Below are 25696 nucleotides of genomic sequence, written 5' to 3' on the forward strand. Positions count from 1 at the left end.
TATTTAAAATACAAAATATGAGTAACTGTATTCCGTTACAGTTACCGTTTAAAAAGGTGGTATTTAGAATACAGTTACTTTGTTGAAATAAATGGATTACACGGCGGTACTTCCCTGTTTCATATTGTGGCGGGTCAGGACTGTTTGGGTTTTGTTTGACAGCTACGTTCCGTTGTTCCAGGCGGCAGCGTTACGGTTGCCATGGTTACAGGGTGACGCTCTCTCTCTGCGTGTTTCCTGGGTGAGAGAGCGCCTGTTGTTGTTGTTGTGCTAAGCTAATAGGCAGAATGCTACAGGTATAGCTCTAAAGAATGTAGCATCATAGGCAGTGTAGTCCGTGCTGCAGGGAGAATGGACTGCTGTACCCGTTATGTGTCTGTGAGCGAGGGAGGGAGAAAAAGGAAAAGTAGGAGCTGTCATCGAGCAGAAACGGGAGCTGGAAGCATGTAAATATAATAATAACCACTGCAGCCAAGAAGAGAGCCTGACGAGCCCAGTTGTAAGTAAGCTATTAAGACTCGACTGTACACCGTGTTCGTGTTTTCCTCCAAAAACAATAAGTTCTGTTGGAGCAGCCTTTCAACGCCTCTCTCTGTCTCTGCTAGCAAAGTTGACCCAGACAACAGAGTAAAGCTAGTTTTCAGCTACGAGCCGACACAGAACCCACCGTATTAGCCAGAGGTCCCTTTACTACGGTTCGGAGCCGCGGACCTTCAGTAACAGTAATAAATCACAGCAATAGTACATTCATGTAGTTGTAAACAGCATGATAATATATTAAGTAATCCAAAGTATTCAGAATACGGAATACGTTACAGAATACATTTTGGGGCATGTATTCTGTAATCTGTAATGGAATACATTTTAAAAGTAACCTTCCCAACACTGGCAATGTAAGGAGATACTGGGAGGCTACCGAGAGAAGGATAAAAGAGAAGAAGAGGTTAAAAAAGGTAGAAGAAGAGGAGAGAAATTAAGGACAGGCTTTTGTAGGCCAACGGGAGCGAGGATTGAAGAAAAGGCCACATTTCTGGGTCAGCTGTTGAGGTGAGGACAGCAGAGCAAACCCGGGGTGACATTTAACTGTCAGAGCACAGCGACCACATGCTCTGATGGAAAGGAGGAAGAGGAGTTGGGATGGAGGGAGAAGATGACAAGAATGGGGGTGGGGTAGCGGATTAGGTGGGGAGGACAAGTTGACAATGAGTGACGACCGGAGGACCAGAGAGGCTGACAGAGGGAGAAGCTGAAGGAGAAAGAAGACGAGGGAAGTGACAGTACAGAAAGAGGAAGAGGGCTGAACACGCCCGACAGGCTGAGGGCACAGGAAGCTGACAGTTAAGGGGAAAAAGATGAGGACAGTTTGACAGTGAGACTTATATGTGAAGCTAAAAAACAGGCTAGTTGCTAAGGCGGATCATAGCCGTGATTAAAGAGCAAACATGTGGAGAAAAGCTGTGAGGAGAAACAAGAAACTAACCGATGACTGCGTACCCTCCAGGGATGATGCGGTAAAGGATGCCATCAAACACGATCCCATGAGGAAACAGAGTGGCCATGATCTCCCCCACCAGCCTGCCAAATGCAGCTCCTGTAGGACGAAAGTGGGGCTAAAAGTAAATATAGTTTAAAAATAAAATGCATTAATTATCATCACGTCACTGACGAAGCGTGTGAATCGTTAACGTTTAGATAAAGGTTTCTGAACTGTTTACAGAGTCAGCATTTATAGTGACGACCAACGAGGATGACGACTTAAACCAACGCAAAGCTTCAAAACGCTCACCTAGGATGAAGACCGGCATGAAAGCTCCAGATGGGATGGGCATGGTGGTGGCCACAGCGGACATCCAGAACTGCAGGAGAGACGACATGAAACCCTTTTTAGTCAAAAACTCAGAGCTGATGATTGCAACCAATAGAAACCAGATGAGACTTAACTTTCTTACAGTTCAGCCTCTTATCGGTGTCTCCACCTCCACCTGTGGAGAAATACTGGCTTGTGAACCACGTTTAAGTCATGTTAGGGTACTCTGCTTTCACACTGGAAACTCACATATCTGCCTACAACAGTATACTGGATCCATGAAATGAGTGTGTGCCTGACATTTGGACAATAGAGCCTCCAAGGACATAAGTGATAAGAATCTGAACTGTGGTATTGGGCTGAAGTTTGATTTGGAGCAGAAAACAACACTGGGAATGAATAGCTATCTAATTTTTAGCACATATGATGCATGTGTGTGTCTATTTTTAACTTTCTTTGGTTCATTAGTTTTGTTTTCCTATGTAGGAATAATTGCGTGTGAAATACTGCACATTATGTGCATGAGCTAAAATCGTTCTTTTCTAAAAGCTGGTTACAGAAGACATTCGGTGACAGTCTTTTGAGAACATGTGGCCTGAATTCTGGGCAGGTTGTATTAACACAACTTAATAATGTGCTTTAACCCAAACGACACCAACACAAAGTGCCAAAAACTGAAATTCCTCCACCCAGCCACTGATGCTAGATTCACGATTGTGTCGATCTAGAATACACTTTCATGTTAAAATACCTAAAATTACAACCTTTTCAGAGAAATAAATATTTACAGCCACAGTTGTGACCTCTATAGCCAAACTCCTTTATAACTACTGTAGGGGGGCATATAGTGTAGGTGTGAAGGGTAGACAGGAAGGAGGGGAGGTCACGCAGGAGGGGCGACGGGTGAGACTTGAACTGCTGCATTTCAGCCTTGAGGCCACGTGCTCGACCAGTGAAGTAAACTGGTTCCTTGTAGAGGGTGGGGCTGATTTTTTTCCTTTTCTTTCTATAACACCTGTTTAATTTTTACTAAGAATTAAAGTTTGCATTACTACAGGTTTGTCTGTTTTAATTGAAAACTTTGTGGCTCAGGAGTTAGAATAGATCGTTTACCTATCTGAAGGTCAGGGATTTGATCCCCGGCCCCTCTAGTCTGCATGTCATATCCATGAAGTATGTTTGGACGCTTAACCCCAAGTTTCTCCCAATGCATCCATCAGGGTACGAATAATATTAATAATAATAATAATGGATTGGATTTATACAGCGCTTTTCAAGGCACCCAAAGCGCTTTACAATGCCACTATTCATTCACTCTCACATTCACACACTGGTGGAGGCAGCTACAGTTGTAGCCACAGCTGCCCTGAGGCAGACTGACAGAAGCGAGGCTGCCATATCGCGCCATCGGCCCCTCTGGCCAACACCAGTAGGCAGTAGGGTAAAGCGTCTTGCCCAAGGACACAACGACCAGGACAGAAAGCCCTGGGATCGAACCGGCGACCTTCCGGTTACAGATGCGCTTCCCAACCCCCTGAGCCACGGTCGCCCCATTCGCCCGAATGTGTGAATGTTAGGTTAAAAGTGCTTAGCCATTGTGATTAGCCTCACCTGTACTCATTAAAGTCAATAAACTGTGGTTTTGGAGCATGTTTGTGCTGCTGGTACAATAATATGGCTTATTGTGCATTTAAATTTACCATTTAAGAAGTATGTACCTCAGTTTCAGTGAAGGCAGTTTTGGTATTTTATCTGTTAGTGCTAATTAGCAGGTAGGCTATGTGTTTTTCTGATGCATGTGTGCAGTATATAAATGCAGCTTGCTAACCAAGTTTGATTACGTTAGCTATTAGCATGAGAAGCACTATTCAGAGTTTGAAAAGCTGAACAAGACAATCAGACAAAACACACAATTTAATTCTAAACCTTCAATTTCAAAAGAAAACACATTTTTCTTTTCTTTTTTTGTTTTTGTTTTCATTTCCAATACATCTCCTTTGTCAGTGCAGCACATCCATCTAATACTAATTAGACTGCTACCAACATGTTGGGTGCATAGCAACAGGAGAACGTCTTTGCACCTTTTTAGCTCTTGTTGTCTCAAATATCCAATTTGGCATTCGCTCAGTGTGTTACAGAAGTGGCCAATCTTGAAAGCGTGTATACATGTATGCTGTGAGGAAGGGGACCCGATCACCTTTGCGTGTCCTTGAGCAAGGCACTTAATCAACAGCTGCTCCGGTGAAGCTGCAGTAGATAGTGACGTAGCTGCACTGGGTGGCTGCCAACTCGACGTGTGCGTGAAAAGATCACGGTCCTCTGCAGGGTGAACTAAAGCTAAACTCACCCTTCAAATGTCATTTGCACAGTTAGCATCCAAATAATTTCTGTATTCATCAGAAAGTAACTCCAAAATAGCTTTCCTAATAATATGCTTTCTACTCGGGTGCTGAGAGCTCATCAGTGATAATGAATACCTTCAGACAAGCCCTGGATTTTTGGTGTGCGGGGGTGAAAGTCTGTCTGTTCCAGGCACCAGATGCTAAGCTTTGTCTTTTTCATTCAAACGGATTGGTGGGAAACACTACATTACCATTTCAACCATCCAGATTACCAATTCTACACATAATTTGTCATCATCGTTTGATAACTTAATTACTGTGGAACAAGATAAAAACTCATTAGCACGTCTTTCACAGGGTGGCTGCTATCCTGATGACAGAGGAGACTGCGCTCGGTCTTCTGCTCTCTTTTAATCCTGACAGTCAAACACAATCAATCAGAAACTCACACAAAGAGAGTCTCACACATACAAACACAGTGTCACCCAGCACTCGCTCCTTCATCAGTGTCACAAATCCCGAGATAAATGGGAGTTGAAACACTCTGTTTGCTTCTGTGTTTCAGAGAGGCCAATACAGAGTGGAGTGGAGGAAAGGGAAAGAAGTACAGAGCAATGTAAAGAGATTTAAGTAAAAAACTTCAGAGACAGGCGCTACCATAGACTGTATATAAAAGATACACCTGCATTCTTTCTAAAGGCCAGCAGGGGGTGACTTCTGTTGTTGCAAGAAGTTAAAATTGTTGTAATTAAGATTCTCAGTTGAGTCAGGAAGGAGGATAAAGCAGGATATGTGAGTCAATGCATTTGCGGTGTCCCTCAGTCTCATTGATTTCATTATGCTAAGATGGTGGAAGAAAAATCAGGACTTCATTAACCAATGGGTTATGTTAGCGGTCCCCAACCTCCGGGCCTCGGACCGGTACCGGTCCGTGAGTCGTTTGGTACCGGGCCGCGAGAGTTGAGGCTCAGGTGTGAAATGTATAGTTTTCAGGGTTTTTATCGGTTTTCAGCGTTATTTTGTTATCGTTTTTATCGTTTACTCGGTTTTCCTGGGTCTTTTCACGTGTGTTATGAATAAATTTTCTTTTTTTCGGTACCGGTACTAGTTTTATTTTGTTGTATTTATCCGCGACACCTTAAAGGCCGGTAGATGAAAATATTGTCGGGCATAAACCGGTCCGTGGTGCAAAAAAGGTTGGGGACCGCTGGGTTATGTCACCAGTGGGCTTCATCAGTTTTTTTATGTACACTATATTGACAAAAGTATTTGCTCGTCTGCCTTCACACGCATATGAACTTGAGTGATATCACATTTCTATGGATAGTTTTTAATTGCGTGGTTTTATGTAGCACTTTCTGGCTGAGATTCTGTGATTCGAAGTCCTTTCACTTTGTCATAATACCACTAATGGATGATTGTGGAATATTTATAAATGAGGAAATCTCATGACTGGACTTGTTGCACAGCTGGCATCCTATCACTGTACCATTCTAGAATTCAGTGAGCTCTTGAAAGCAACCCATGTTTGTAGATGCAGTCTGGATGCCCAGGTGCTTAATTTTATACACCTGTGTCCATGGAAGTGACTGGAACACCGGAATTCAGTGATTTGGATGAGTTTCCGGTAGGTGTTGGACGCTGCCCTTTGTCACGATTCTGTTCATAACTGTTTTGGACAGAATTTCTAGATGTAGGCAAAGTGGCGGAAGGCTTCCACTTCCACTGTTTTTCATAAATGATGTGGTTCTGTTGGCTTCATCAGGTGACAGCCTCCAGCTCGTACTGGACTGGTTCACAGCCCAGTTTGAGACAGTGGGAATGAGAATCAGCAGCCCAATCTGAGGCCATGGTTTTCAGCCGAAAAAGGGTGGTTCACGAGTGTGGGGAGAAGGGAGCAGGCGATCGACAGATGGATTGGTGCTGCGGCTGCCCGATGCGGACGCTGTACCGGTCCATCGTGGAGAAGAGAGAGCTGAGTGTAGAAGCAAAGCTCTCGATTTACCAGCTGATCTGCATCCCTACCCTTACCTATGGTCACGAGCTGTGGGTAGTGACTGAAAGAACGAGACTGTGGATACAAGTGCCGGAAATGGGGTTTCTTTGAAGGGTGGCTGGGCTCTCCCTTAGAGATAGGGTCAGGAGTTCGGCCATCTGAAATGGGCTCAGAGTAGAGCCACTGCTCCTCCAGATCCAAAGGAGACAGTTGAGGTGGTTCGGGGATCTGACTAGGATGCCTCCGGGCACCCCCTAGATGAGGTGTCCCACGGGGAGGAGGCCCTGGGGCAGGTTATTTCTCTAGGCTGGGAATGCACTGGTGTTTCCCTGGATACGTAGGAGGAAGTTGCCAGGAAGAGGGAGGTCTGGGCTTCTCTACTTAGGATGCTGCTACCGTGACCCACCCACTGGGCTAGGTTATCGTTATGATGGTTATGTTTAATTGTCGAACACTCTCTTGTAAAACGAGAGAATTTCTTGCTCTTTTCTGGATATTCATTACAACCTGGAGTGTTTCTCTAACCAGAACTTGGAGAACCTGCTTCATTTAGCATAAGCAGCTGAACTCTGAGCTGCTGGAGAACAACTATGCAGGATGAGGGACTCACTGAAGATACAGCTGATTACGCTCATTTATTTATTGTCACAAGTAACTTTTGCAACGCTCACTTTTTAAATTTAACATTCATGGAGCTTTTTATATAGACTACGACGGAAAGTCAAATCAGGTAAAGGACAAAAGAGGAAGGCAGATTTTGAGTGTGCAGTGGAGAAAAGCTGACAGCAGCAGGAAACAAACCCTGTGTATGTGTTGGTTTCACCAGGCAGCTGCTCTCAGTTTTGGCTGAATTAAGTTTGTACTGCAGGGGGCGCTCTGCTCCAATGAGAAACACCATAACTGAACCAATGCAGTGAATGATGCTGAGTGACAGCCTCTAATATCCTGTTGATGCAATTATCTGTGCAACATTACTGCCTAATTTGACTTTAGACGGAAAAACAGATCGAGGCTCTTCGAAGAGAAACGGGTGAGAATACCTTTTCTTTGGAGTTATCTTGGAAATTTAACGTAATTTTCTGAAGAAAACCTAATTTAAATGGTGAAATGTATAGAGCTACAAAACATTCTGTATACTATTTGTTTGGATTGATTTTTAAGCATCAGTGACAGCAAGTGTTGATGTTTAAGATGCAGGCTTTATAATCATTCGCCTCCAGCTGGACTCACATGAAAAAGCTTCGTAATTTTGAAGAAAAATAAGCAAACAGGAACATATTTGTGGTTTTAAGTGGACAGAAACATATAGCATAATAACAAATCAGCAAGACAAACATGAACTGACTTCCATGTAGCAGTTTGTATTTTGTATTTAGTGAAATGGTAATGTGCTTTCACACTGCTGTGTGCCTGAGCTGTTGAGAAGTCACAGATTTTCACCAAACAGGAGGCATCGACAGCTTGGCACCATTTTCTGCACCAGCCAACAGACTGTAGGCTGGTCATGACTCAGGAGTATTTAGAGACCAGACTTTGTCTATCTGGGATTTTTTTTTATTTTATAAAAAAGCAAGCATTACGTGACTTTGGAAGCTCTGGTCACAGCATTTCAAAAGGACGAACAGCATTGCAGGTTCGTTTTTATCGTCAAAATAGCTTTGATTGGTTTTTTTTAAGATTTGTTTGGACATGCCCAGAGTTAAATAGAAATCTGTGTGCTCTGATATCTGCGTAGATTCTCAGTCATCCAGGTCATGGTAGTCGTAAGAACTTGAAAAGAGAGCAGCTGAACTTCTTAAAAGACTCTGAAGATGTTTCACCTCTCGTCCAAGAGGCTTCTGAAACCAAGAGGGAGTCCCAGGGATTTAAACCCTACGGGGGTTGTGCTTTAGGAGGTGGTCGTTCACCCACTATTAATAACGAGCGTCACACAGGTGTGAAAAAGGTATAGGCTAGGGATGCAACGATACCAATTTTATCAAAACGATACGATACCAATACTTGGATCTGAGTACTTGCCGATACAGAGTACAAAAACCGATACTTCTACCACACACACACACACAAATGCAATGAATTGGAAGACAGGTTTTATTATATTCTCTGCCGATAAAAAATAATATCTTAATAAAAATGACCACAAAAAAATTTCAAGTGAAAAATAAGCACTTCTGTTAAATTATTGCAGAGTCTCCACATTGTAATTTAACAAAATATCACTGAACTATTGGCACTGTCTCGAGCTTTCAGAATAATAAATAAACACTTCTGTTTGGAATAAAATAAATACAAATTAGGTTTGAGAATAAAATAAACTTTTAAATTGTTGCAGAGTGTCCATACTGTAAACAAACAAACAAAATAACGAAAGTATTTGGCATTGACGAACGAACTCCCCATCTGCCCGTGGATCATCAGTCCACTGTGCCGTTAAACCAAGGACTGACATCGCGCACACACTGCTTGTCTTTACCTCTTCAGACAGTTTTGGCACCATTATCTCCCTGATGTGTGGGCGGCTGGGAATTTCATATCGCAGCTCGAGTATGCTGAGAAGACGGTGCAATCCTATGTTTTCCACGACTGGCATTGGCTGGTCATCCAGAGCGATAAAATAAGTCAGAGCCTCTGTTATTTTAACTGCCCGTGGATTTTCTCTTGACATTTTTCATCGCTTTTCCAAAACCTGAGTTAAAGTTGGCTGTTCCACACTGCTGACATTTTGTTTAGCCTAGCTACAGCAGCCTCCAGTTTCTCTTTTTTTTATCTGGAGCCGCCAGTCTCACTCGCCTAACCCTGTGCCTGTTTAGCGCGGGATGTCCCCCTAGTGGCCAATCTAAAAACTGCAACAAAAGTGACAATCCACCCTCTGATTAATGAAATAAGTTAGTATCAGTTCATGGTATCGGTTAACTTTTACGAGTATGAGTACACACACATTTTACAGTATCGGCCCCGATACCCGATACCAATATCGATATCGGTGCATCCCTAGTATAGGTCATTATCACGAGTGTCCTCTAAAGATTACATTGTAATTTCAGTTCCATTTTATTTCATGAGACAGTTTTTAAATGTATAAACAACATGTAAGTTTCAAGCCCTTGTACATCAATGCACCAGCTGTCTTGGTTCTGGGTCATTGACTCAGCATGTTGAGTTTATGAACCTTACAGGGTTTTTTAACGTCTTCTGAGAATTCTCCGTTTGTCGTGTCATTTGCTTAATGTCTCCCTCTCCTTAGTTCCTGGTTATAGTTTTGTTTATATTGTTAGTTTTGTGTTTTAGTATCAGCTCCCTTGTATTAAGTTCATTCGTGTCGCTGGTTTCACCATTTAGCTATCACGTTTTATTTCACTGATAGTTATTTGTTCACGTGCCTTGTGTTGAGTTTTGCTTGCCATCATCTCATTTTCCCAGACTGTTTGCACTCGTGTGTTTTCCTCAGCTGTTTCCAACTCTCATTATCCTCCGTGTGTATATACAGTAAGCCCAGTCAGTCCTTTTATCCTTTGGCAGCGCTTTAGTTTTCCTGTCTCGTGATGTTTCTGGTTAGTTTGTTTTCCCAGACTTTTTGATTAAGTTGCCTTTCGGACTTAAATTGTCTTCATTTTGAGTTGCAGTCGGCCTGTTCATGTGCTACGTCTGCATTTGGGGTCCACACTCCACTCTAACACCAGTAACGTATATATTGATTGCGAACAGACTTTTCAGTCCAGAAAGAACAACTCTGGAAAATGCTTCGACTTTATTCTCCCAAACATCATTCGTGAAGACGATAACGACACCAGAGTCGGTTCAGATTTCAGATCACGTATCATTTTCACAATTATTCTCAACCCTGTTCGGACCCTGTCTGGTTGTTGTCAAAATTCCTTCTGACTGCTGTCCTCTACTCTGACATTGTCTGGATGTTAATGACTTCGCCCATTAATTTGTATGGGTGAGAGCAGTTTCTGCACTTGGGAGCAATCTGGAAAAAGTGGCCTTGGACATTAAACGATCATTTCAAAGTCTGCATAAGATCTTTAACCAGACAGCCATCTGTATTCAAGGCTAATAGACGGCTTCATCTTTTTATCCTTTGTTCACTGGTTTTTGCACCAGTCATAGTCCTCAAGCTTTATAGACAAAGGGTTTCTTTGTATCAGTTAATTGTCTGAACTTCATGATTTTATACGACCTATCACCCTGCTTGGCTCCTTTGAACTGTTAGACGTCTGATGTTATTTTGAAAGGACTTTACCTTGGTCTATATCGCAGGTTTCTTCTTTATTAAGATTTATTTGGGTTGTTTGTCATGTTCTAGTGCACATTTGCCCACCTTTGTGCAAACTGGGATTCTTTTGCAGCGTTTCATCAACTTTTTCGCTGATTCATTGTCATCCCAGCACCTAGTCTGGATTTACACACATCTATGCTCATGAAATATTTAAGCAAACAGCTAAGAAGACAGTGGGAATCCTGAAGCTCTGGGATTTGAGTGTGTGTGTGTGTGTGTGTGTGTGTGGCTGCGCTAAAGAAAACCTAAGAAAGCTAGAAGTGTTGGCAGCCTGCCAGCTCTGTTGACCTTGAACAGGAAGAAAAGGAAGAAGACAAACACAGATGTCCCCTTCACCAACACACAACATGAGTGACCTGCAACAAATGTCCCTAATGAAGAGGAGGATGATGACGAAAATGCTGACGTCAGTCGGAGCCTGCCTTCCAACACAAACACACACACGGTGTCGCAAACAATCTCACATAAACACGTAGATGCATAACGCAACTTCGCACAAATACACAGAAAGGATGACAAAACAAAATTTTCCTAGCAGTCACAAACCTTCATGAGGAAGAAGAGCACCAGAATGACAAAGACGCTGACATTAGGGTGCAGCCAGGCAGCAGAGCGGCCCAGACCGACCGGCGGAGGAGACCCTGAAATCTTTGTCCATGTGAAGTTGTCAAACAGAGAGTTGATGCACTCTCTGGGCATCAGCTGGAAAGAAAGAGGACAGAGGGGGAAATGAGGTGAGGAGAGGCAGAAGGGACAAAATCTGAGACAGATGGGCAGAGAGGGGGAAAGCAGAATATCTACAAATGTACGTGATTTCAATTTAAGATCTTTTTAAAGGCACTTTAAATAAAATGTGAAGCCAAACCTGCATCGAGGTGAAAATGTGAGCACTTCGATATCTGTTCAATACGGAGCCCCGCAGGGGACATGGGAGAAAAAAAATTAAGACGGACTTTTGCGAGATCTCGCAAAACAAACTCGGGATCTCGCAAAACTTTTGCGAGATTTCGCAAAAATTGAATTCCAACAACAATGGCGGCAGCTACTTAGTTGTAATATTACTCTTTCTGGGTCACAAAATACACTTTTAAAATATACTTTTAAGATATTTTGAGGCTTGAATGTAGCTGTGTAAGCGCCAGATACCTGCTCGGTTTACAAGACATCACATATTTGCAAAAGACGCTTCGGAGATCTGACACCCGCTAGCTCGAAGCTAACGGGAGGTCGAGACCTACTACAGCCGGGAGGAACACCGCTTTCCCGGCACATCGTGCCTCGACCTCGCCGGTCGGCTTCGAGCTGGCGGCCTCCGAAGAATACGGCTAAACTTACGGTCTTAATTTTTTTTTCTCTCATGTCCCCTGCGGGGCTCCGTAGTTCAAAATTAACCATAAAATAAAAAAAATATAAGTTTAGGAAAATGATTTAAATTCGTTTATTATTATTGTAAAAATAAAATAAAAACCTTTGACACACCCTGAAGTTGATTCATAATCATTTCCAGGCAGTGGTTTCAACCCACAGCAGAGACGGTTATACTTTAACCATTTTTTGCCAAACTTAAAATTTGGCTTGGAAAACACCAGGCGTGGCTAACAAAGCTTTCTTTTTATCAGCTGATAATCAGACCTCCTGTTAATCATTTTTACCAAGTAACAACCTTCATTTTTTAGACAACCTCCAACTGTCTAACAAATATGACTTTTCGTGTGGCATGCACTGCAAACTATATTCTGTATAAACTTCAAGTATTTTATTTGATGGTTACTTGTGTGCTATATGTGCGTTTGTCCTTTGCACCCATGCAGTTCACGAGTGAGGCTTGCTAACCAAGACTGCAAGTGTTAGATGATAAATTAGGACTCTGCCTGCTCCTTTTACATATTACAGTAAATGTGACCAATTTCATTACACAGTCTGTAGTTTTTTATGTACAGGAGTCAAGGTCAAGGTCAAATTTATTTATATAGCACATTTCAAACAGCCGATGCTGCACAAAGTGCTTAACAATATAAAAATGGTATTAAAAAGCAACAATGTAATACAATAATAACAATAAAAACAATAATAGGACAGTAAAAGAATTAAAACAATAACTAAACTAATTCAAATAAGACCAAAATGCTTGGGTCATAGTGTGTTAAAAGCCAGGGCATAGAAATGTGTCTTTAGTAATGATTTAAATTGCTCAAGTGTTTGTGCAGATCTAATATTTAAGGGGAGACTATTCCAAAGTCTGGGACGTGCCACAGAGAAGGATCTATCACCACGGGATTTGAGGTTAGTCCGTGGGATGGACAGCATTAGTTTTGAGCTAGACCTCGTGGTTTTTCCTGGAGCATAGGCAGAGAGGAGCTCAGACAGGTAAGGACAGGTAAGTTCCACGAGAAGCATGGAGAAGAGCTCGGACTTTGATGAGTGTACCAGCCCGCTTGCCTCATTTCCTCGGGCGCTTCTTCCAGGAAGTGGTGTAGGAGTGTTGGCACAGATAAACCGGGATACAGGGCTCAAAAAGTGGTGGAGGAGGCCCATAATCATCTCCTGTCTCCGTTTGCTTAAGAGCCAGGTCATACGACGCTTTGATTTCTAAGAGTAACTGGAGATGGACACACGCAGAGCGAGGGCATTTTGGGATAAAACAGAAAAGGATAAGGCGAAAGCCAAAGCAAAGCTAGCAGAGTTGACGGACGTGTCGCCGTGCATACTGCTGGCGCCATCTTGCAGTGTGTCAAGTCAAACTTAACAATGCATTCACAAATCTGTGAAATAAAATCACACTTTTCATTTTCAAAGTGTGACAAAACTCGTTTTTTTCAAAGAAATAGAGGATTAGAACAGAGGGAAGGTATGTAAGAGGTCGTCTACACAAAACAAGGGGAGAAGGTGAAGCAAAAAAAGAGCAGGATGAGAAAATTATTGAAAATTAATGAGAAAGTCAAAAAGGAGAGGGATATAGGGGGAAGTTATAGCAATAAGAGGTGAAAATAAAAATAACAAGGAGGAAACGGTGAAGGGAGAGAGGAAAGGAGAGCAAGGGAAGGAGGAAATATGGTTAAAGGCGGAGTGAAATTTAAAAGGAGGATGAGGGAGAAGAAGGAAATGGACACGGAAGAAGAGGAAGAAGTTTAAGAGAGAAAAAGGGAGCAAAAAAGTGAAGTGAGGAAGAAAGTCAAGTGAGATAAACCGGCAGGAAGTCATCCAGAAGGCTGGAAGCAGACGGGTAAGGGTGGCCAATGAGTCATTCACTTCTGATGACTCATGAATGACTAATTCACTTCAACCGTTTTGCTCCACATTTGCATAGCTGCCTCTGAAATTGCTCACAGGAACAAAACGCAGCGCCTCCCGCATCTGTATAACGCCACTGCGGGGGGAGAAACAGCACCGGCGTCATTTTGATTTCTCTTTTCTATTTCCTGCTCGAGTTCGGCTCGACTCGTGGTCCCTGAAATGCAGCGTTTGGAGTGTGAGTGGAACTGTTGAGGTGCTGTGAAAGGCTGCTGTGGGCCTCTGCAGAGCTCGGATGTAAAAGGCTTTCCTGCTGCTTTTTCAAGTTGCGGGTTCAGGTCTGGTTCACAACCCTTGTAGCATTTAATCTCCTCTCAGTGAGTCGCTTCTTCTGTCACTTTGCACCGAGCTACCACGTTGGATTGGAAGGATTTCATTCCCCAAAGGGTGTGGATCAAGTCTTTGAGGGAAAGAAGAGGTGTCTGTCAAACATGGACGTGTTCACCAACTTAATCTTTTTCCTGAGGAGAAATGATTTAAATTTAGGCATCGACTGTGCTAAAACTCACAGTGTGTCTTCATTAAGAAGCTGTGACGCATTTCTACAATGAGTGTGTGAATCATGTTGTTACTGACTGACATATGCATTAAAACACATACCTGGTTCGTACTAAGTGGTCTATTCTGAGCGCCTGTGAAACACATGATTAGCTTTTAGCTCTGGGTGGCTGAGCTGTTGATCTTTTCTCTTACCTTGAAAATCCATTTGCACACAGCAGGGCCACAGACGTGCATTAATATGGCGAAGATGTTCAGAATATTGCACATATGTGCAATATTCTGATGTATAAGGAAAACAAGATTTTAAGGCTAAAATGGTAAAACAGAATATACAGTGTTGTGCAAGAGTCTTGAAGAGTCTTAGTTCATATTTTCCCATGAAAATGGAAACAGGTGCAGACATGCATTAATCCACAGTGGTCAACAAACTGCCAAGCAGGCAGGAAATGAGAGAAAGGAGATCAGCAGAAGGAGAACATGTGTAAAGTCAGGAGGCTTAAGTATGAGAAGAAAATAGACGTGAAAGAAAAGGACCGAGTATAACAGAAAAACATGAATTTTACCTCACTGTACAGTTTTGTACTGTATTTATTCTTATTATATTCTAATTTTTGCTATATAACTTTTGCACTGTCCACTTCCTGCTGTGACAAAACAAATGTCCCACGTGTGGGACTAATAAAGGTAAAAATCTTATCTTACAAAACACATCAGTTGGTTTATTATTGAGTAGGTTGAGTTACTTTGGGTATCAGATAAACTTGATTTCTTTCTGTGTTATTTCTATAAATCAACCAATTTTGTCAACTGTTGCCACACATCAGTGGAGCATTAACGTCTATGTTAAAATATTTATTGTTTGACGGCCGCGGTGTCTCCTTCCACGCCGGGGAACTTTGAAAGCCTGAAAGACTTTAATGAGTGAAGAGCCGTAAACACTGACACAGCAAAAGAAACACAACATAATACTACAATTATTCACATTATATCACTGGATCATACATTTTGCCCAGTAAGTTAACCTTACAACAGGGGTAAAAACTGCGTTACTGCGTTACTAAAACCGTGATTTTTTTGTGAGAATGTCTCATGACAGTGACGTAAGCGAGTGCGACGTTCGTGACAACAGCTGTGTGCAGATCAACAATGGATCATATATCGAGTGCAGAGAGAGTATGAGCGTGCAGCGTTTAAAGCGTGGAAGTACTGACCTTACTTTGAGTTTGATTCCATAAAAAGTGACAAAAACATTAGTGTCCGTTGTGCGTGGGAAGAAAACTTCTTTTTACAGCGAAAAAACCCCTAAACTTCCAAACAAGCACCGAGTAGCTACGACGTAATGGGAAACTCACAGAGAAACTCGCGGATTCTTCCACTGACCGCTGCACACCTGCACCAGGGTAACCCTCCGCCTACCCCACTCCTGCTTTACAGGTGAAAATAGAGCAACAGGACCGCTAGTCTTTGACTTTATTTATTTTCTGCTGTGTTTTACTTGCATCTATTTGAAAGACTGAGTGTAAACACACAAAAAATATTTATTTTATGAGCTGGAATGTGCAGAAAATAGGTTTAAATGTTAAACTAATTTCTTCCAGTCAGAGAATTTTGCATATAATTAAATGTTTGCTTGATGCATAAAGTTAAAAGATTAAAACTAATAAAACAAGTTTTAAAAAGAGACTTTTCCATTTGATTACATTTTGTATGATGATTATGCAGAAAAAGTAGAATTGGGCGGAAAGATCTATCACTTTATCACCTATTCAGGTTGTAAATCGTGTTTTTAAAAAGTAACTAAGTAACTAAGTAATTAATTACTTTTGAAAATAAGTAATCAGTAAAGTAACTGGATTACTTTTTTGGGGAAGTTACTTTTTTCAAGTAACTTGACCAACACTGCTGTCCACACGTACAGTTTTGAAAACATATCTCTGTCCACATGTAAACACAAAAAATGAAGTCAAAGGATGTGAAGAACAGGTCAAATCCTACCCGTGAAGTAATGTTGGCCAATCAGAAGACTAGAAGCCTGTGAGGGAAAGAGCAAACAGGCCCTCACAAAACCTTAAGTCCTTCTGATAAGTAGTAGTTTTTCTGGAAAGGCAGCTAATCTTGTGTTACTTTTCAAGTGCTTTCATCATTTAAAGTGTTAATAACTAAAGACAGGATTTAGGATTTTGGATTTTGTCTCACTGGGTCTCTTGGCCGGAGAAACTGAAAATTTCACGTCACTCTGAGTGACTCATAATCAAAAGTCACAGCACTGTGAAATATGGCTGGTGTAGTCTCACAACTTAGGCATGAACAAAATGCATACAGCATGCATCCATTCAATTTTTTAAAAATTACATTTATTCAAAACCGACACTGACGTTGGCGTCGAGATTTGGGTTTAATGTAGACGTTCACTCTGACGCCTCTGTCTTTGTAAATGGACGGACAGTAACTGCATGTTTATATGTAAGCATGTAAAAACTGCAGATAGTCAGATTAACAGCAACAGTATTTTGTCTCTATCCGCCATTGCAGAACTTCATCTCATGTAAACAATAACGTGGTTTATGCCATTTACATGTGGACGAAAGGTCCAAACGCGTAGAAAAAGATGCTCGTGTACGTGTGGATGCAGCCTTAGATAAAGTAAGCAAAGAGCCAATTGATACACAGAGAGCAGAAATACATCAAACTCCATGAATCCAAGTGGAAAAATATGCAATAAGATGAGAATCAACTTTTAATTTCTTGTCATATGTCTCATCACAGGAAACACCCGTGTCCTATGTTGAAATCCAATTAGAAAGTAGTGTAGACTCACTACAGTCATCCTCCTTAATATTCAGTAACATGAACGGGTTGTGGTTTGTTTACTTTTCCTTTTAGGTCATCGGGAGTCGGATTGAGTTGTTCCTCGGCCAGTTCAAGCCCTCAGGCTCTGTTTTTCTTATGTGTGCATTCGGGTGTCTCATTATTTTCCAGCCTTCTCTCCGACTTTGCTAAACAGTGAGAGAAATCTGGCTTCAAGCAACCAGTGAATAAACTTCTATATATCTGAAAACTTTTCAGCCTTTTACAAACTTAACTGAATTCATCTTTGCAGTCTAATTACCCTGCATGATTCGAGTTTGCTGGTTTTTCTCTCATTAGTGCTCAAACTAAGTGTTCATGTTAGCGGCACCCTGCGGCACTCAGAGGTCACGTTTGTAAATACTGAACTTCAAATCCCAAAACTTGTGTGATGTAACATCAGTGGAGGGGACACAGCAGGCTCACATTTATCATGGCTACTGCTCTGTGATGATGCTTTGCACCAAAGGAAACCGAAGATCTAAGAGACCACTGGTGTCGGCTTTCTGTGGACTTCAGGCCAAAGAAGCTCAGATTTTACTTTCAGGTTACGATACGACTACATGAGGATGGTTACTGGACACCAAAACCTGATTACTAAAATAAATAAATTAGCATGTAAATCAATTAGTCAATATTCTATAGTGCTTACATAATAAACAGGACAACAAGCTATAAACTGACCTCTCCTGCCATGAACTGTCCAAATCCAGGTGGAAAGGTCAAGGTGGCGATTATCAGCGTTACCACAGCGGGAAAAAGCAGTCGGCTGGGAGGGAAAACAAAAGGAAAGTCAAAGCTCTGTGAACGACACAAGCACCAGTAATTGCCCTGATTATACCTGTGCATTAAAGTAATTAAAATACCCACAGTAAGGCACAGGCAGCATGGGCTAAAGTAAATTAAAAGCTGCCGCAGCAAAGAGAGGCTCACTGTTTAGTCAGGAAGCGGGTCATGGCATTGGGTCTTCTCATGAACAGCACCACCTGTCTGTTGAGGTAGACGAAGAACGCGCCGAGGAACCCGCAGAAGATCCTGTACCAACGAGAAAGTCAGACATTAATTAATTACAGCCTTAAGTCATTTATTATATACATGTTGCTGTCATACATATCAGCATAGTCTCAAGACATTTGTCCAGTGTCTGATGTTACTGGAAGTTTCATTGGCCAGTGGGGAAAAAGGTGATTTTGCTTACTTTATAATGCAGTTTCTATGGTGTAGAACAGAGGCGTCCAACTCCAGTCCTCCAGAGCTACTGTGCTGCAGCTTTTAGATGCATCCCTACTCCAACAGCTGAATGCAAATGGTTGGATTACTTCTTCAGCCATCAAGTTTGGCAAAGGCCTGATAACAAGCCATTCATTTGATTCAGGTGTGTCGGAACAAGGATGCATCTTAGGCTACGTTCACACTGCAGGCGAAAGCGCATTTTTTTGACCCTATGCGACCCATATCCCATCATGGTATGACAGTGTGAACGGCACAAATCCGATATTTCCAAATCCGATCTGGGTCACTTTCGTATGTGGTACTGAATCCGATACATATCCGATGTTTCAGAAAGCGACTGCTGTTTGATGGTCAAGTCGCATTAAATCCGTCTTTTACGTCACCGACACAAGACAGATGCCAATTATCAGCACCCGATAAGACATCGCGAACGCTTCCTGGCCATCCGGTGAAACTGCTGGGAAGACAACGTTGGAGAAACGTGAACATTTTATTTGTACTGTATAATCTGCAGATTCTGACAGAAATCTGCAACTATCCTTTGAAGCAGCGCTCCTCTAAAACAGCAATAAGGATCATTATTAGGTTATTTACATTATTATGTAAATAACAAAATAAATTAAAGCAAAAATTGGGAAACGTGAAGTCTGAAGTCTTTATATTAAGGGCCATCAGTCAAACAATACTGTTGCTCTGGGTCTAAACAGAGCGCGTTGTGTGTGACGTCTTCTTTTGCGCATGCGGCCGCTTTGAGCGTTCACACTAGAGCGCGTTTGCTGTCGCATTTTATTTGTAGTGTGAACGAGCAGACAAAAAAATCGGATTTGATCAAAAAATCTGAATTGAGCATCAAGACCTGCAGAGTGAACGTAGCCTAAAACAGGGCTCTCAAACTCCTCGAAGGCCGGTGTCCTGAAACCTTTCCATGTGTCCCTGCTGCAACACACCTGAATGCAATTAGTAGGTCATTAGCAAGACTATAAAACTTGACTGCACGCTGAGGTGGCAACTCAGCCATTTGACTCATGTTACAGCAGCTCATGAGTGAAGGAACAAGGTGCAATAAAAATACTGTTAGAAGTACATTTTTCCAAACAGTTACTTTTACTTAAATTTACTTGAGTTGCCACCTCAGCATGCAGTCAAGTTCTAAAGAGTCTTGCTAATGCCTACTAATTTTATTCAGGTGTGTTGTAACAGGGACACGTGGAAAAGTTTCAGGACACCGGTCCTTGAGGACTGGAGTTGGACATCACTAGTGTAGAACAACACTGCACTTACAATTTAAAAAGTAATAAAAGCTTTAAACTGAATGTCAGGGGAAAATGACGTTTCTGTTTCATGTTTAGGCTTTTCTGAGCAGTTGGTTTCCGGTGGTTTTTTAAACTGGATGGTTTTGATTGATAACTGTAACGAGCGCTGGCGTTCCCATCTATGAAAGAAACTTCACCTGGTTCAAAGTTGTGGTGCTGCGTCTTTACTGCTCAGCACACGAAGCAGAGTAGCCTCAAACAAATCAGCAGCCCCTCAGCAAGTAACTGGTTATGACTGAGTAACTAGCAATCACCCTCATTTTCTCATGTCAATCTAACTGTAGCAAACTCTGTGTCATCAAGTAGAGGAAATCATAACATAACAGCTGCAACTACATTTTTATTATTCGACTGATTTACTCCATTTTCAGTCTGGTCCCTGAGGACATGTTTGGACGTGCAGAGTGAAAACAGGTTGATTTTGTTCATCTGGAACTGAAAACGCTGCGTCCAGATGAACAGAATCAACCTTTTACGATTTAAATACCTGGATGATTGAGCATGCATCAAGACATGCATACTCTACTCACTACTTCATTAGCTGCATCTTGCTAGTGTAACACGGCTCCCCACTTACTCCCACCCATCTACCTGAGACTACTTCAGGGTTCACTGGAGCTGTAGTACATATCAATACCATATCAAAAATAATGACATAAACCTCAAAATACAAATAAAAAGGTTGTGCATTTAACTGACACACATCACATACTTTGTATACATTCTTGAACACATTAAACATTTGCAATTAACTATCAATATTAATGAACAAATTTAAATAATGAGCTACTTATATAGCCAGGGCTACACTAGTACCAGGTTTTCCCTTCAGAACTGCCTTAATTCTTCGTGGCATAGATTCAATAACATGTTGGAAACGTTTCGAGAGAGATTTTGGTCCACATTGACATGATGTCACAGAGTTACTGCAGATTTGTCAGCTGCACGTCCATGATGTCCTATTAGATTGAAATCTGGTGGCTGAATCATTGTCCTCTTTTAGAAACCTGTTTGAGATTACTCGAGCTTTGAAACGCGACATATTATTCTGCTCGAAGCAGCCATCAGAAGATGGACACTGTGTGATCATAAAGAGACAGACATGGGCCCCAAAGTGTGCCGAGAAAATATCCCCCACACTGTTACACCACCAGCAGCCAGTGATACAATGCAGGATGGATCCATGCTTTTTATGCCAAATTATGATCCTGACGTCTGAATGTTGCAGCAGAAATCGAGACAAATCAGGCCAGGCAACATTTTTCCAGTCTTGAGGAGCCTGTGTGAGTTTATTGGCTGACATAAGCAGCATCTAGTCTGGTCGTCTGCTGCTGCAGCCAAACTGTTTCAAACATTGTCAGGGTGAGCTCTTCTGCCTGTCACGAGTGGTTGTTTCATTTACCGCTGCCTGTCAGGTTGAAGCAGAGTGACCATTCTCCTCTAACCTCTACATATTTTCTCTTTTTTGGACATTTCTCAGTAACCCCTGCAGATGAGGGGAAAATCCCAGTAGATCAGCAGTTTATGAAATATTCAGACCAGCAATTATGCCACTTAAATCACGCTTTTCCTTGTTCTGATGCACTTTCTGTCCAAATACTGGTGAGTTGGACATATGCATTCACAAAGAACAGGTGTACCTATGAGGTTGCCGGGGAGTGTGTGTGTTTGCTTTCTCTTTGCTCACCCAATGATGGCGAACGCCGGCAGCTCCTGCAGATCAAAAGGGAAATCCATACGAAAGTTTGTCCTGAACAGAGCCGTGATGGTTACTGCAAGAAAAAGAAAAAGCGCCCAAATTTATACCCTCGGCTTTCATTTCAATTCATTTAAATAACGAACTGGAGCTTGTGGTTATTTCAGTACTTAGACTAATATCAGATAACACATTTACTGTGACATACAAACACAAAACTAATATGTGGTGTACTGCAAAGTCACAGGGATGTGTTTGTACAGCAAAATGATTGGTTAAACATCCACGGAGACGCGAGCGAGGCACTGAAACACTCTGCTGCTACGTGAAGGAGGAGATCGCCATCTAGTGGAGGGAGAGTGCTGTAACTACAGTACACACATATTGTCAGTGACACTTTGCATCGTGGAGAGAGGGCTCCCTCTAGCTCATGTCTTGGAAAGTAGTATATGTATATATTTGCACACATACCTGCATCTTTATTAAACACGGATAACACTCTGAATATGAAGGCACTAAATGTAGCAGCAAAGTATCCTCTCCAGTAGTTTCTTACAGCAAAGTATGTAGATGTTACCTCTATGCTGAAGAGCACACCTGGTGGAGGAAGAAAAAAAGAGCAGAGAATTAGTCGTGTATCAGATGTGTACTTCCATCATCACACTAATCTACATTTAAACCTCTGCAATATGGAAAACTGACTGTAGATGAACATAATTCTGATATTTCGGTTTCCTGTGTGCACCAGACTGTGATGAAAATACCCAAAGCAGAGGCCTGACTGTCTTACATGCACTCCTGAGGGATATGAGTCAGACAAAGAGAGCGGAGGAGCACGGGGAAAAGGATGTGTACCTCCAAGCGGAGTACCGAAGCAGCAGCCCACCCCGACAGCACAACCGACCGTCAGGATGTCTGTGTAACAGTATGGATTCTACTGATCCAGAGAGGAGGAGGAGTCAGCATTGAAACAACATATAAATAAGGAATATTCAATCACAGGGAAATTCGAGTGTTTCCTGACATCAGCTTACCTGATAAACTCCTGAAAAAAAGGACATGAACCTGCTGAGAACTGCTGCACAGATGCTGGCGATGTGAACAAACGGGCCCTGGGTGCAGGAATGGAGCATAAAAAGAAAAAGGTTGATAAAATAAAACAATGCAATGGTTCGATTAAATGAAGCTTTTTCATTTATCTAGGTTGACCCACCTCTTTGCCTACAGGCATGCCGCTGCCCAGAGCCGCCGTCAGACCAATGACTTTGGCGATGAACGCCTTCAGAGTCAAATACTCCTTTAGTACCACCCCTCTCAGGATGGTCTTCAACTCTGGTATACCAGAACCTAGAACAGAAGGGTTATATAACAAAATAATAATAATAATAACTGTTATGAACCTTTTATGACTCAACACACTTTCCTAACCTTACTCTTGTCTCAGATGGCTTTGGTGCTGCTGTTTTCCATATAATTTGTTGCAAATTATCAATTAATTTTCATTCAGGGCATCAAACATTTCTGCAAGTGGCATTTTATGTCAAATGAAAAAAAAAAGTTTTCCTTTGCAGTTAGTGATGCTTGAGGGAAAAAGTTACAAAATAATTCCACATTTGCAGGTTGGAGAAACGTCAAAAGTTTGCCAGCCAGGAGACTGTGGTTCATTTATGTTGTTTGTTTGTTTCACTTGGTGGATTCTTTCTTTTTCTTCATTGTGCCTGATGTTTAGGTTTAGACATCAAATCAAATCCACCGTATTAACCATGTGAAGCACAATATTGATTGCACACAAATGTGAGAGGTCTTTTACAAACATCCATATGTCCCAAGCAGAGATGGGCAGTAACGCGTTACTTGTAACACCTTACTGTAATCTGATTACTTTTTTAAAGTAACGAGTAAAGTAAGGGATTACTATCGCAAAAACGGTAATTAGATTACTGTTACTTTCCCGTAGGAACGCTGCGTTACTGCGTTACTAAAACCGTGATTTTTTGCAAGAATGTCTCATGACAGTGACGTAAGCGAGTGCGACGTTCGTGACAACAGCTGTGTGCAGATCAACAATGGATCATATATCGAGTGCAGAGAGAGTATGAGCGTGCAGCGTTTAAAGCGTGGAAGTACTGACCTTACTTTGAGTTTGATTCCATAAAAAGTGACAAAAACATTAGTGTCCGTTGTGTGTGGGAAGAAAACTTCTTTTTACAGCGAAAAAACCCCCTAAACTTCCAAACAAGCACCGAGTAGCTACGACGTAATGGGAAACTCACAGAGAAACTCGCGGATTCTTCCACTGACCGCTGCACACCTGCACCAGGGTAACCCTCCGCCTACTCTACTCCTGCTTTACAGGTGAAAATAGAGCAACAGGACCGCTAGTCTTTGACTTTATTTATTTTCTGCTGTGTTTTACTTGCATCTATTTGAAAGACTGAGTGTAAACACACAAAAATGTTTTATTTTATGTGCTGGAATGTGCAGAAAATAGGTTTAAATATTAAACAAATTTCTTCCAGTCAGAGAATGTTGCATATAATTACATTTTTGCTTGATGCATAAAGTTAAAAGATTAAAACTAATAAAACAAGTTTAAAAAAGAGACTTTTCCATTTGATTACATTTTGTATGATGGATTATGCAGAAAAAGTAGAATTGGGCTGAAAGATCTATCACTTTATCACCTATTCAGGTTGTAAATCGTGTTTTTAAAAAGTAACTAAGTAATTAATTACTTTTGAAAATAAGTAATCAGTAAAGTAACAGGATTACTTTTGGGGGAAGTAATCAGTAATTAGTTACTGATTACTTTTTTAAAGTAACTTGACCAACACTGGTCCCAAGGCACCAAACCAAAGGAAAACTTTGCGTCTTTCTGTGAGAAAACAAAACAGCAGTACTGTGTGACACTGTGAGAACGAAAACAGACAGAAAACAAGAGCAATGCAACAACTTTCCTCTGTAAAGCTGCTGTTGGTAAACAAGCATCATAAAAGGCTGAAAGTGTGAAAAATTACAGAATTTCTTCTCACTGATTAGTTTAGATGAATGAAAAACGATTTTGTTGATCGGTTGTTTAATGGCTGCAGAGAAAATGAGTTGGAGATTTTCTCCCTCGGCTTCAGCTCCCTATTTTTTAATTAATTTCATAACCAATAAGAACCGAAATATTTGATCCTGTCGCAGTATTTAAGAGTGCAGATTAAATTTGAAATGCACTTTTAAATCTATGGATTACACGTTAAGTTAGACAAACACACAGAAGCATGAGAAAGACAGGGGTACAGACCAATAGCTTGAGGGGAAACCAGGTGACAGAAGAGGGAGGAGAAGAGGATAAACATCAGGGGATAGGATACCCAGGCCAGGTACTGCAGGGGGATGTTCCCCCTCAGCTCCCCGTGAATCCACTTATAGGCTGATGCAGGAGGAAATTTAAGGAGGAAACAAAAACAAAGTAAAAGAAGAAGTAAAAGAACCGAATTACATGGATAGAAGGAGAGAGAGGAAGGGAAATGGTTAGATATTAGAAGAGGACAGAAAGTGTTTCTTGCACAAACACCTGACTTGTGTTTTTGCTTCACAGTCCTACCTTGTAGACTCTTTGCACTGGCGTAGTCCATTGTCCAGCTGACCAGTGCCATTGTGATGCCCAGGAGAACCAGGAAGATCCAGTCCTCTCCCAACCTGGTCACAAGGAATCGCTGCACTCGTGCTATGCAGTCTGCAGAAACCAACACATCCCAGAAGCTCTAAACGTGGAACTCACACAGCATCGTTTTCTGTCCTCACTTTTGCCTCATCTCACCTCTACACTTGGAGTAGGAGCGCTCCTTCTTCACAGAGGACGCGAGGTCGGGCTCAGCCGTTTGCTCCTCGGCAGCGTCGGTCTCCATATTGGACTGACGCCTGTTCCGTTGCCTGCTGTAGTAGCTGTATTGATGGCGGCTGTGGTATCCGTTTTGGCCACGGCGCCCGTGTCCGTGCCGTGTCCTGGCGTGGCTGCGGTGGTGGGTCCCATGTTTCTTGATCTGCCTCTCGGTCAGCAGGCGTGTGGCCTCCCGTCTGCCGGAGCCTCCTTGGTTTTCTTGGTACTCCCCATAGAGCTGCCAAACGATCAGTTAACAATTTTTGTCTTTTCATCCATCAGATATGAACATGCACAGGTAGCTCCTGAGACAGTGAGAATGAGGACTGTTTTCCTTTTGGCAGCCTGGCAAAGAAGGGTTCACTTTAAAATTAGACAGCACCACGTGTTGAGCCAAACGGCTCTAATGGAAACGGAAACATGGACTCTGCCTCTAGATTAATCACAGCTGGACAGACTCCATGAAAACTGTCCGGGACATCTGGGGAAGAGATTAATTCTCCTCTGTCGCATTTACAAG

General features: G+C 42.0%; 1 protein-coding gene across 1 annotated transcript in view; it reads right to left on the reverse strand.

Annotated features, from left to right (window-relative positions):
• Positions 1-25696, reverse strand: part of LOC102797045 (chloride channel protein 1-like) — a 72776-nt gene that overhangs the window by 36726 nt on the left and 10354 nt on the right. Inside the window, exons 2-14 of the mRNA XM_087834868.1 lie at positions 25117-25414; positions 24901-25032; positions 24598-24726; positions 22522-22655; positions 22343-22420; positions 22164-22242; positions 21780-21905; positions 21300-21384; positions 18000-18101; positions 17751-17835; positions 10974-11129; positions 1787-1856; positions 1481-1591 (exon numbers count right to left, since the gene is read on the reverse strand). Of these exons, the coding sequence (XP_087690994.1) occupies positions 1481-1591; positions 1787-1856; positions 10974-11129; positions 17751-17835; positions 18000-18101; positions 21300-21384; positions 21780-21905; positions 22164-22242; positions 22343-22420; positions 22522-22655; positions 24598-24726; positions 24901-25032; positions 25117-25414 (1585 nt within the window). The remainder of the gene's footprint in view (positions 1-1480; positions 1592-1786; positions 1857-10973; positions 11130-17750; positions 17836-17999; positions 18102-21299; positions 21385-21779; positions 21906-22163; positions 22243-22342; positions 22421-22521; positions 22656-24597; positions 24727-24900; positions 25033-25116; positions 25415-25696) is intronic.

This window comes from Neolamprologus brichardi, chromosome 22 (genome assembly GCF_056152115.1).
Source record: "Neolamprologus brichardi isolate AB-2024 chromosome 22, ASM5615211v1, whole genome shotgun sequence".
Taxonomy (NCBI): Eukaryota; Metazoa; Chordata; class Actinopteri; order Cichliformes; family Cichlidae; genus Neolamprologus; species Neolamprologus brichardi.